Source organism: Oncorhynchus kisutch, linkage group LG5 (genome assembly GCF_002021735.2).
Source record: "Oncorhynchus kisutch isolate 150728-3 linkage group LG5, Okis_V2, whole genome shotgun sequence".
NCBI lineage: Eukaryota > Metazoa > Chordata > Actinopteri > Salmoniformes > Salmonidae > Oncorhynchus > Oncorhynchus kisutch.
Window position 1 is genome coordinate 51,089,929 of NC_034178.2, and position 13,653 is coordinate 51,103,581.

Here is a 13,653-nt window from a genome sequence, read left to right on the forward strand (position 1 = left end):
CGAAAGACGTTGAACAGGCTAGTAATAGGGGTTGCAACAATTTCGGCAGATAATTTAGAAAGAGAAGGTCCAGATTGTCTAGCCCGGCTGATTTGTAGGGGTCCAGATTTTGCAGCTCTTTCAGAACATCAGCTATCTGGATATGGGTGGAGGAGAAATGGTGGGGGCTTGGGTGGGTTGCTGTGGAGGGTGCCGGGTAGGGGTAGCTCGGTGGAAAGCATGGCCAGCTGTAGAAAAATGCTTATTGAAATTCTAAATTATAGTGGATTTGTCGGTTGTAACAGTGTTTCCTAGCCTCAGAGCAGTGGGTAGCTGGGAGGAGGTGCTCTTATTCTCCATGGACTTGACAGTGTCCCAGAACTTTGAGTTTGTACAGCAGGATGCACATTTCTGTTTAAAAAAGCTAGCCTTATCTTTCCTAACTTCCTGTGTATATTGGTTCCTAACTTCGCTGAAAAGTTGCATATCACGATACTATATCGATACTAATGCAGAACGCCACAGGATGTTTTTGTGCTGGTCAAGGGCAGACAGGTCTGGAGTGAACCAAGGGCTATATCTATTCCTGGTTCTACATTTTTTGAACGAGGCATGCCTATTTAATATGGTGAGGAAGGCACTTTTAAAGAATAACCAGGCATCCTCTACTGTTGGGATGAGGTCAATGTCATTCCAGGATACCCCGGCCAGGTCAATTAGAAAGGCCTGCTCGCAGAAGTGTTTTAGGGAGCGTTTGACAGTGATGAGGGGTGGTCGTTTGCTCGCAGACCCATTACGGATGCAGGCAATGAGGCAGTGATCGCTGAGATCTTGGTTGAAAACAGCAGAGGTGTATTTGGAGGGTGAGTTAGTTAGGATATCTATGAGGGTGCCCCTGTTTACGGATTTGGGGTTATATCTGGTAGGTTCATTGATAAATTGTGTGAGATTGAGGGCATCAAGCTTAGATTGAAGGATGGCCGGGGTGTTAAGCATGTCCCAGTTTAGGTCACCTAGCAGCACGAGCTCAGAAGATAGATGGGGGGCAATCAAATTACATATGGTGTCGAGGGCACAGCTGGGGGCAGAGGGTGGTCTATAGCAAGCGGCAACGGTGAGAGACTTGTTTCTGGAAAGGTTAAGTTTTAGAAGTAGAAGCTCAAATTGTTTGGGTACAGACCTGGATACTAAGACAGAACTCTGCAGGTTATCTTTTCAGTAAATTGCAACACTTTGGCAGTTCTATCTTGTCGGAAAATGTTATAGTTAGGAATGGAAATTTCAAGGTTTTTGGTGGTCTTCCTAAGCCAGGATTCAGACACGGCTAGGACATCCGGATTGGTGGAGTGTGCTAGGGCAGTGAATAAAACAAACTTAGGGAGGAGGCTTCTAATGTTAACATGCATGAAACCAAGGCTTTTACGGTTGCAGAAGTCAACAAATGAGAGAGCCTGAGGGATGGGAGTGGAGGTTGACACTGCAGGGCCTGGATTAACCTCTACATCACCAGAGGAACAGATGAGGAGTAGGATAAGGGTACGGCTAAAGGCTAACAGAACTGGATGCCTAGTACGTTCAGAACAGAGAGTAAAAGGAGCAGATTTCTGGGCACGGTAGAATATATTCAAGGCATAATGTACAGACAAAGGTATAGTAGGATGTGAATACAGTGGGGGTAAACCTGTGCATATAGTGATAATGAAAGAGATAGTCTCTAGAAATAGCATTTAAACCAGGTGATGTCACTGCATGTGTGGGAGGTGGAACTAAATTGTTAGCCGAGGCATGTTGAGCAGTGCTAGAGGCTCTACAGTGAAATAAAATAGTTACAAACCAGAACAGCAATCGACACGGCATTGTGACGTTAGGGAAAGGCATGCGTAGCCGGGTGATCATACAAGTCCAGTGCGTGGCTTCATGCAGCTAGCGGCACGGGGCTAGCAGGCTAACAGAAAGGCCTTAGAGGGATGACGCCTTTGAACGGGGTATGGTAGTAGGTGCAAAGCACACAAGGTTTCTGTCAAGAACTGCAGCGCTGCTGGATTAACACTCAACAGTTTCCCGTGTGTATCAAGAATGGTCCACCACCCAAAAGCCCTCCAGCCAACTTTACACAACTGTGGGAAGCATTGGAGTCAACATGGGCCAGCTGTGCAACTCAATATTAAGGAAGTGTTCCTAATGTTTGGTATACTCAGTGTACATGAATATCAAACACTCTAGATCATGGTTTCCCAAAGTCGGTCCTGGGGGCCCCACCTGGGTGAACCTTTTGGTTATTACCCTAGCACTGCAGGTGATTCAACTCATCAAAACTTTATGAGTTGGTTATTTGAATCAGCTGTGTAGTGCTAGGGCAAAAAACAAAACGTTCACCCTGGGGGGGCCCCATTCCAACTTTGGGAAACCCTGCTCTAGATCAGGGTTCCCCAACTGGCGGCCGACGGGCCAAATTTGGCCCGCAGGTGATTTTATTCGCCCCTGCAATATTTTTATTGTTACACATGAGACTGTAAAACTACCAACAAATCAGCTCCAAGTGATTTTAATTTTGGATATTGCTCCAAAGTATTCCCACGCATAAGAGAGATATACACTCAGTGGACAGTTTATTAGGTACAACAATATAGTACCGGGTTGGACCACCTTTTGCCTCCATATAAACCTGAATTAGTCTGGGCATGGAAAAGTTGCTAAATTGGTATCAAGGGACCTAACGTTTGCCAGGAAAACATTCCCCACACCATTATACCAGCCTGTACCATTGACACCAGGCATGATGGGGCCATGGACTCTGCTGCTTACACTAAATCCTGACTCAGAAACCAGGATTCGTTTGACCAGAATGTTTTTCCACTCCTTAGTTGCTAAATCTTGGTGATTGTGTGCCCACTGGAGCTGCTTTTAGCTGATTGGAGTGAAACCCGGTGCGGTCGTCTGCTGCAATAGCCCATCCGTGACAAGGGCATGTGCGTTCTGAGATGCCGTTCTGCACACCAGTGTTGTACTGTGCCGTTAATTGCCTGTTTGTGGCCCGCTTGTTAGCTTGCACAATTCTTGCTATTCTCCTTGTACCTCTCATCAACAAGATGTTTTTGCCCACAAGACTGCCGCTGACTGGATGTTTTTTGTTTGTCGCACCATTCTCAGTAAACCCTAGACACTGTCATGTGTGAGATACTGGAACCGGCATGCTTGGCACTGACGATCATACCGCGCTTGAAGTCGCTAAGGTCACTCGTTTAGCCTTTCTAACGTTCAAGCGAACAGTAACTGAATGCCTCGATGCCCGTCTGCCTGTTTTAAATAGCAAACGTGACTCACTGTCTGTAGGAGCAAATCATTTTCGTATGTGATCGTATACAAATGTAAGCAGGTTTAAAATTATGTTTCAGTCAAATATATCTTTGGGCTTGTTGCGGTCAATTTGCAGTCTACAAATTATTTGTAATTATGTTCCTGGACCCTCACTGTCCAGTCAAGAAAAAAAATCGTCCTGCAGCTGAATCTAGTTGATCCCTGCTCTAGATACTATAAGAGCTACTTATCTGCTTGGAAAATACTGACCACAAAAGAGAAGACTAACCAACAAGGGGAACTGCTAACCTCATCCTGTGCTAACCTCAACTGGTTACCCTTAAAACAGAGATGGTAAGCTTCAGCCCAATGGGTATCCTTCCTACACCATGGGCAAGTCAAGGCCTTGTCCACAACCATTTCTAGTAACCATCTAGCCTACCTTTTCTGGATGCCACACAGCAGCAATGTTATGTGGGAGACCGTTTCATCATCTGAGCAAAACATAACCATGCAGTTCTGTGTCGACACCTTCTTCATTCCTTGGGTATGTCACCACCTCTTAATACAATAATTGTTTTAAAACGCTCCAGGCAGGTTTTAGCCCTGACCCCAGTACTATGCTACTCTGGAACCAACACGTACACACACATATACGCAATACATATAATACATAGGCTTGATGCAAAATAGGCATCCATCCAGCCACATACCCACAGGCAAGCACTGCAGACACACACACACACACACACACAAACACACACACAGACACTTTCCACATATTCCGCATGAGGAGTTCCCACCCTGGCATGAACATGGCTAGAATATTTTCAGAATCATCTAAATCATGTTCTCCACTATATTTCACGAGGTGTGACACATCAGGACATGACATTCCGCTTTAAGATCAGATGCCAGAATATATTTTTCCTTTCCTGGCCCAAAAAAGTAATTGGGTGCTGTCTCCACATTGTGTAAGTGGTGTGGTTGGGATTGCCCCTTGTCAGGGTCAATGTGGAGTGGACACAGAGTTTGGACAGCGGTTGGACGGACGGACAGTGGTTTTGTAATTTAAAGTAAAGGAGGTATGCAGGTTCTCCTTGCCTGCCCCAGGGTCATTCAGCTGCACTCCCTAACCCTGCACTTGTCAAGTTTTGTGTTTTTCGTGGACCCCAGGAAGAGTTGCTGCTGCTTCTGCAAAAGCTAATGGGGATCCTAATAAACAGTCACTATGAACCTGCTGGCCTCTGAATTTGACCTATAAGATAGGTAAATTTGACCTATTTTTCCTACAGTGCCTTCAGAAAGTATTCAAACCCCTCGACTTTTTCCACATTTTGTTGTGTTACTGCCGGAATTGAAAATGTATTCAATTTAGATGTTGTCATCACATAACACCTCAATGTCAAAGTGGAGTTGTTTTTCATATTTTTTTACATATTAATTCAAAATTAAAATCTGAAATGTTGGGTTAATAAGGGTTAATAAGAATTCAACCCCTTTGTTATGGCAAGCCTAAATAAGTTCCGGAAATAAAAATGTGCTTAACAAGTCACATAATAAGTTGCATGGACTCACTCTGTGCAATAATAGTGTTTAACATGATTTTTGAATGACGACATCATCTGTACCCCACACATACAGATAATGGTAAGGTCCCTCAGTCGAGCAGTGAATATCAAACACAGATTCAAACACAAAGCCAGGGAGGTTTTCCAATGCCTCGAAAAGAAAGGCACCTATTGGCAGACATTGAATATCCCTTTCAGCAGGGTGAAGTTATTAATTACACTTTGGATAGTGTATCAATACACTCAGTCACTACAAAGATACAGGCATCCATCCTAACACAGTTGCAGAAGAGGAAGGAAATCGCTCAGGGATATCACCATGAGGCCAATGGTGACTTTAAAACAGAGTTTAATGGCTGTGATAAGAGAAAACTGAGGACAGATCAACAACATTGTAGTTACTCCACAATACTAACCTTATTGATGGATTAAAAAGAAGAAAGCCTGTACAGTATACAAATATTCCAAAATATGCATCCTGTTTGCAATAAGGCACTCAAGTAATACTGCAAAAAATGTGGCTAAACTATTTATCCTGAATACAAAGTGTTATGTTTGTGGCAAATCCAATAGAACATTGCTTACAAATATGGAGAGTGGTACTCAGTATAGTGGTGGCAGCATCATGTTATGGGTATGCTTGTAATCGTTAAGGAATGGGGAGTTTTTCCACAATAAAACAAATAATGGAATGGAGCTAAGCACAGGCAAAATCCGAGAGGAAAACCTGGTTCAGTCTGTTTTCCAACAGATATTGTGAGATGAATTCACCTTTCAGCAGGACAATAACCTAAAACACAAGACCAAATCTACATTGGAGTTGCTTACCAAGAGGTCAGTGAACGTTCCTGAGTGGCCAAGCTAGTTTTGACTTAAATCAACTTGAAAATCTATGGCAAGACTTGAAAATGGTTGTCTAGCAATGATCAGCAGGGTTGGAAATTAACACCCGCCAACTGCGGGTACATTTAGTCATTGGCAGGTAAGAAGGTATATTTCTCTAGCCACGTTGGCAGGTGGTCACACAGAGCATTTGGGAACCGTTTAAAATAAATCCAAAGCCAATATGTAGCGTTTGGTCAAATTGACAAGGCAAGTTACATCGTTTTGTTCACGTGCTATGTTGTTTGGCATGTGGACCAAAAAGTTAATTTCCCACTCTGATAGCTCTAAGATTTAAAGGTGCTGCATGGTCAATTCGACGTCTGCATTGGCCATGCAGCATTTACGGTGAAGTCGGGTCAGTCATTCTTATTGCGCTTCCAGGAACAGTGCAGAGCTGTTATGAAGGAAGTTGTCAACCAATCATGCCAAAGTGGGGCTATACTGAGCCCTCCGCATTGTTACAAAATTTGGGAGGCGCACGGCGATGCAGTACCGAGCTGAAATTTGGCCTCTGCATGCCTCTGGAGGCTCCGCAATTGCGGCATACCTTCCATACGGAGCCTCAGACCACATTTTCGGATAAAGCATAAATTAACACTTAGCCAGAAAGACTCCTAGCTGTAAGATGCTTCTACAAAGTATTGACTTAGAAATGAAGTACAGAAATATCTCATTTACATAAATATTCATTCCCCTAATACATTTACAAAAACATCACTTTTTTTACTTTGTCATTATGGGGTATTGTGTGTAGAACTAAAACAGAGATGGTAAGCCTCAGCCCAATGGTTATCTTTCCTACACCATGGGCAAGTCAGGGCTGTGCCCACAATCATGTCTAGCCACCATCTAGCCAACCTTTGCAGGATGCCACAAAGCAGCAATGTTATGTGGGAGACGGTTTCATCATCTGAGCAAAATACAATTATGCAGTTCTGTCAAAACATAGCCATGCAGTTCTGTCAAAACATAGCCATGCAGTTCTGTCAAAACATAGCCATGCAGTTCTGTCAAAACATAGCCATGCAGTTCTGTCAAAACATAGCCATGCAGTTCTGTCAAAACATAGCCATGCAGTTCTGTCAAAACATAGCCATGCAGTTCTGTCAAAACATAACCATGCAGTTCTGTCAAAACATAACCATGCAGTTCTGTCAAAACATAGCCATGCAGTTCTGTCAAAACATAGCCATGCAGTTCTGTCAAAACATAACCATGCAGTTCTGTCAAAACATAGCCATGCAGTTCTGTCAAAACATAACCATGCAGTTGTGTCAACACCTTCATTCCTTGGGTATGTCACCACCTCTTAATACAATAATTGTTTTAAAACGCTCCAGGCAGATTTTAGTCCTAATGCCAGGACTATGCTACGCTGGAACCAACACGTACAATACACATAGGCTTGATGCACAATAGTCATCCATCCAGCCACAGATCCACATTCACACAGGCAAGCACTGCAGACAGACACACAGACTTTCCACATATCCCGCATGAGGAGTTCCCACCCTGGCATAAATATGGCTAGAATATTTTCAGAATAATCTAATCATGTTCTCCACTATATTTCACGAGGTGTGACATCAGGACACGATATCCTGCTTAAAGATCAGATGCCAGAATCTATTTTTCCTTTCCTGGCTTTGGATTTAGCCTACCAAAAAAAGTAATGGGCTGCTGTCTCCACATTTGGGAAGTGTGTGAGTGGTGTGGCTGGGATTGCCACTTGCCAGGGTCAATGTGGAGTGGACACAGGGTTTCGGACAGCAGTTGAATGGACAGACAGTGTTTTTTGGCTGTTTTTATTTATTTATATATATATATATTTTCCATTTATTTAACTAGGCAAGTCAGTTAAGAACAAATTCTTATTTTAAATGACGGCCTAGGAACAGTGGGTTAACTGCCTGTTCAGGTGCAGAACGACAGATTCCGGTTACTAGTCCAACGCTCTAACCACTAGGCTACCCTGTTGCGGTGACACGGTATGGGGTTGTAATTAAAAAGTGAAGGAGGTAAGCAAGTTTACCTTGCCTGCCCCAGGGCCATTCAGCTGCAAAACTCTTCTACTCCCCCATGCTAACGCAGGTATGGTGTGTCTCCCCACTGAGTCAGACACCAGCCCAACAGCCTGCCTCATGACAGATACAGCCAGACAGACAACCCCCCCATCATAAATCTACATCAGAATGACAGAAAGAGAGACAGGGTGAGAGACCAAGACAGGAAAAAGAGAGCGGGAGAGACAGACAGTCAGACAGGGAGATGGAGACAGACAGACAATCAAACAGACAGACAGAAAAGGGAAAGACACACGGCTGCTGAGAGAGGTAGCCTAACAATTGGTGTGTCTGAGTGAGACATGGAAAATTACCCCAAGCAAAGTCAATATCCTGCCCCCATGGCATCCCTTCCTTCTTATACCAACAGCATCCAACAATTGATATTCACACCATTAATCATTGGCGCTTTTACAGTATTTCTGATACAGTCATGCATCTACTTCATTCATACCCTCCTACGCACTCAAGTACTGTACAGAGGCTGGCTACATTCTCCAACTGATACAGGAGTGTCTGTCCTTACTATGTGACTCCTGCCATGTCTGTCTCATAGTCTACATTTCCTGCCCCATTTCTTTTACCATCATTCTCACTCAGTGTGAATCGTAGCAATGAAAACAACAGCAAATCCCTATTGTTTGTCAAAAGTTAATCTCCAGATCTTTAGTCTATTAATATCTTGTGTAGAGCGAGGGCAGCTTTTCTAGCCCTGCGTTGTACCAACACACTGAATCTGCAGGGAATGGCCAATTGGCCCCCCTGTACTTACTGTACTGTATCCTTGCATGCCCTGCTCTATTGGCCACTACACCACTACACTTCTTTAAGTGTGTCTGTGCATTTCAACACCCATCTAAAGACACACAAACAGAGCTGGGCACCACCTGTCCTACAATGGGTCTCAGATGTACTGTTCCAGGAAAAACGTCCGACACAGCAGGAAAAGAGTAAGGGAGCGAGAGCGAACGAGAGAGATAAAAGGCTAGGGAAAGCTAATATGAAGAAACCAACCAACTGAAATACGTCAAAAAAATAAAATCAAATTTATTGGTCACATACACATGGTTAGCAGATGTTACTGCGAGTGTAACGAAATGCTTGTGCTTCTAGTTCTGACAGTGCAACAATATCAAACAATTCCACAACAAATACCTAACACACACAAATCTAAGTAAATTAATGGAATAAAAATATTTAAATATATGGATGAGCAATGTCAGAACGCATAGGGTAAGATGCAATAGATAGTATAGAATACAGTATATACATATGACATGAATAATGCAAGATATGTAAACATTATTATAGTGACTAGTGTTCCATTTATACGTTTCACCAAATTAGAGTGGGTTACCTTAAACAAGTGATTTTCTTAACCACATTCTTTTAAAGAACTTGTTTTACATACTTATTTTGGTCACTGAGCTTAATGTTAATTTTCAGACATTTTCAAATATTAAAATGTGGAGTCCACGCTGATTTTGTAGTGACCTATCACTTTCCATGAGCTAAGGGAAAATACCTACGGGCAGGCACTCTGCTTTTTCTCAAAAAGAAAAGTAACCATCCCAAAAGAATCATCCCAATGATATGACAAAGTTCTAATGAGGAAATGCTGTGGTTTTACACTGCTTAAAAAAAACTTACATCTCTAACTGTCAACCTAACCAAATATGGTTTTGTATTACGATACACTACATGCTCGTTGAATATCTCATTCCAAAATCCCGTTCTGTGAGCTTGTGTGGCCTACCACTTCGCGTCTGAGCCGTTGTTGCTCCTAGTTGTTTCCACTTCACAATAACAGCACTTACAGTTGACCGTGGCAGCTCTACGATGGCAGAAATATGACAAACTGACTTGTTGGACGGTGCCACGTTGAAAGTCACTGAGCTCTTCAGTACGGGCCATTCTACTGACAATGTTTGTCTATGGAGATTTCATGGCTGTGTGCTCGATTTTATACCAGTCAGCAACAGGGGTGGATGAAATAGCCTAATTCACAAATTTCAAGGGATGTCCACATAGTGTATGTAGTAATTGCTCCAATAGAAATCCCCGATCACGCTTGTAGGCGATGTGATGGCGACGTTGGCTAGCTAAGCTCATGCACAGAAACGCGTCACCGAGTCTAACGGTCGTCTCGCGCCGAACTGGGCATGTGCAGGTCGTCAAATCAAAGGCGCTCCTTCGATATAACGTTGTTTTTGATGAAAATGAAAACGTGTCAGTTTGTCACGATCAAGATGTTGGCGTAATAACATGTACAGCTACATAAGACATTGGGGCAAATCTAGGTTGTGGCTGGTCTGCCGAATCTGCATCGCAAGCATTCCGGGAAGTCTTGCGATGTTGGGGCACTGGGTTTAGAAACCTAACTGCAAAATGTCTAGCCCTGCTGTTGCCAGGCAACCAAAATGAAAGGTTTATTTATTTATATTGTTTTATTTAACCTTTATTTAACTAGGGAAGTCAGTTAAGAACAAATTCCTTGTTCAGGGGCAGAACGACAGATTTGTACCTTGTCAGCTCGGGGATTCGATCTAACAACCTTCAGTTACTGGCCCAACACTTTAACCACTAGGATACCTGCCTTCACAGGTTAACAACACTAAACACCATTAATCACTGATTAGTGATATCAATAAGAAAACTATTATGAAACAATGTGAATGATTAGGTCACACCTTGACAACCCATGACATTTCTCTTGGATCTGAAGGACATGGTAGGGGGTTCAGTCAACAAAGGAAGACTACATGCTCTCATATCAAAATTCCTTCTGAAGCAGCAAGCATTCCAGGCCTCCCCCTCAGTTTTCCACCTTAAACAGACTTTGGTAATCTATAGGTGTGTAGAGATAATCCCAGGTGTAGCTAAAGTATGAAGGCTGTTTTCACAGAGCAAGAGTAACTGCTGCCTTCAGCAAGCATGCCATTGCCAAACACAGGCAGGTATCCACTCAGCAGTTACCAACAGACACCAACATTCAAACACACACAGACTGAAACACAGATAAAAACATATAAGGACTATTTCCGATATCCACACTGGCATACTACTTGAATGAAGCAATATATTGGGCATGCATTCTAAGTGGTATGCTAGTATGGACATTGGAACTTAACCATACCCTCTCTCTTCATACAAAGGATGTTATTCATATTCATATTCTTCACTAGAAGAAGACTATGTGAATAACATTAATTATGTATGAAGTAGCCTAGAAGACAACAGGCAAAGCCAGGACCTTACTGAGCCGGTGAACCTGACATCATGGAGACGCCCCCACTCGTCCTCGTGGCTGTCCACTATCATCAGTCCGTCTTCCTTCTCCATCCCCCACTCCACTTGCAGGTCCAGCTGCACCTCCTCCCCCAGGGAGTGCATCCCCACGGCCGGGTAGAGCGCCTCTGGAGACGCTGGGACCACCACCGTGCCCACCTAAACGCAAACACAATGTTACTAATATGTCATATGGGTGACAGAGATTGAGACTGGACCAGTCCAGGACCATTGACTAAGACCAGACCCGTGAACCTGACTACATGTACAGTATGTGGTCTCGAGAGTAAGACTACAAAATTGAGACTCCATCTCTGATATGTGGCGCAATCTGCATTCATTGTTACATATCAGAGATGGAGTCTCAATTTTGTAGTCTTACTCTCGAGACCACATACTGTACATGTAGTCAGGGTCACGGGTCTGGTCTTAGTCTGGGTCTAGTACTCAATGGTCCTGGACTGGTCCAGACTCAATCTCTGTCACCCATATGACATATTAGTATACAACTATGCAGTTCTGTCAAAACATAGCCATGCAGTTCTGTCAAAACATAACCATGCTGTTCTGTCAAAACATAACCATGCATATCCATTCATATCATAGAACATATGAATACCAGAGGGAGGTGCAGTAATCTTTTTCAAATGACAGCAAGAGCTTGATTGTATGTAGTAGGCATACGTGTATGAAAGAGACTAAAATCTTAGCTTACTTCTTTTCCATTTTTGGTGAAGAAGACCGTTGTTTGTCCGTCCTCGAATGCCTCTAGGTAGATCCCACAGCCAATACGATCGCCACAATTACACTTGGGACCAAACTGCTGTCCAATAGTGTTCCCATTGTACAGCCTGTGGATTGCCAGAGGTGAGAAGTGAGGGTGCTGGCTGAGCCACAGCTCGGGCAGCTATATACAGTCAGGTCCATAATTATTGGCACACTTGATACAAAATGAGCAAAACAGACTGTCTGAAATAAATAATACAAATACTGAGCTATGTTGCATGCGTCAAAAATATTGAAAATGATATTATTTTATACTAACACAATTGCTCAGAGAGAGATTTTGTTTAACAAGTAATAAAGAATTATTGGAAACCCTCTTTTCAGTACTCCAGCACCTTACACTTTGTATTTATTAAGGATCCCCATTAGTTGCTGCCTTGGCAGTAGCTACTCTTCTTGCCGTCCAGCAACATTAAGAAAGGTATATACAGTTTAAAATATTACATGACATTACATTTCATAACACTTTACCCAATACATTTAGTGTGTTCCCTTAGGCCACTACTCTACTATCACATATTTACAATACAACATCCATCTGTACGTGTTTGTAGAGTGCGCGTCTTATCATGTGTATGTGCGTCTCTTCACAGTCCCCGGTGTTCCATAAGGTGTATTTTTATATCAGTTACCTGATGGCTCTGTGTAGTACTGTGCACCTCCTATAGTCTTATGTTGACTTGGGGATTCTGAAGAGACCTTTGGTGGCATGTCTTGTGGGGTATGCATGGGTGTCCACGCTGTATTCTAGTAGTTTAAACAGACATCTCGGTGCATTCAGCATGTCAACACTTCTTACAAAAACAAGTAATGATGAAGTCAATCTCCTCCACTTTGAGCCATGAGAGACTTACATGCATATTATTAATGTTAGCGCCCCATTTACATTTAAGGGGCAGTTGTGCTGCTTTGTTCTGAGACAATTGTACTTTCAGAGGTCCCTCTTTGTGGCACCTGACCACACAACTGGACAGTAGTCAAAAGTGGTTTGTCCTTTATAAAATTTGCAGCGTACTGCAGCACAGCTTGCATGGTGCCACATAATTCTATGGCACGTTATCCTCTGACACCGCCTGGTATAGAGGTCCTGGATGGCAGGAAGCTAGGCCACAGTGATGTACTGGGCCGATTGCACTACCCTCTGTAGTGCCTGGAAGTCGGAGGCTGAGCAGTTGCCATACCAGGCAGTGATGCAACCAGTCAGGATGCTCTCGAGGGTGCAGCTGTAAAACATTTTGAGGATCTGAGGACCCATGCCAAATATTTTCAGTCTCCTGAGGGGGAATAGGTTTTGTTGTGCCCTCTTCACGACTGTCTTGGTGTGCTTGGACCATGGTAGTTTGTTGGTGATGTGGACACCAAGGAACTTGAAGCTCTCAACCTGCTCACTGCAGCCCTGTTGATGAGAATGGGGGCGTGCTCGGTCCTCTTTTTCCTGTAGTCCACAATCATCTTCTTTGTCTTCATCACAGAGGGAGAGTTTGTTGTCCTGGCACCACATGGTCAGGTCTGACCTCCTCCCTATAGGCTGTCTCGTCGTTGATCAGGCTTACCACTGTTGTGTCATCGGCAAACTTAATGATGGTGTTGGCGTCGTGCCTGGCCATGCAGTCATGAGTGAACTGAGCACACACCCATGAGGGGCCCCTGTGTTGAGGATCAGCGAGGCGGATGTGCTGTTACCTACCCTTACCACCTGGGGGTAGCCCGTCAGGAAGTCCAGGATCCAGTTGCAGAGGGAGGTGTTTAGTCCCAGGTTCTAGGGTTTCTGGGATAATAGGTGT

At 43.6% G+C, this 13,653-nt stretch overlaps 1 protein-coding gene across 5 annotated transcripts in view; it reads right to left on the bottom strand.

The window, feature by feature from the left end:
• Positions 1-13,653, bottom strand: part of LOC109882617 (SPRY domain-containing protein 3) — an 82,660-nt gene that overhangs the window by 44,150 nt on the left and 24,857 nt on the right. For all 5 annotated transcript variants that reach the window (XM_031825308.1, XM_031825306.1, XM_031825310.1 and 2 more), the window contains 2 exons: positions 11,799-11,934; positions 11,054-11,242 (listed from right to left, as the gene is read on the bottom strand). In XM_031825308.1, coding sequence (XP_031681168.1) covers positions 11,054-11,242; positions 11,799-11,934 — 325 coding nt within the window. The remainder of the gene's footprint in view (positions 1-11,053; positions 11,243-11,798; positions 11,935-13,653) is intronic.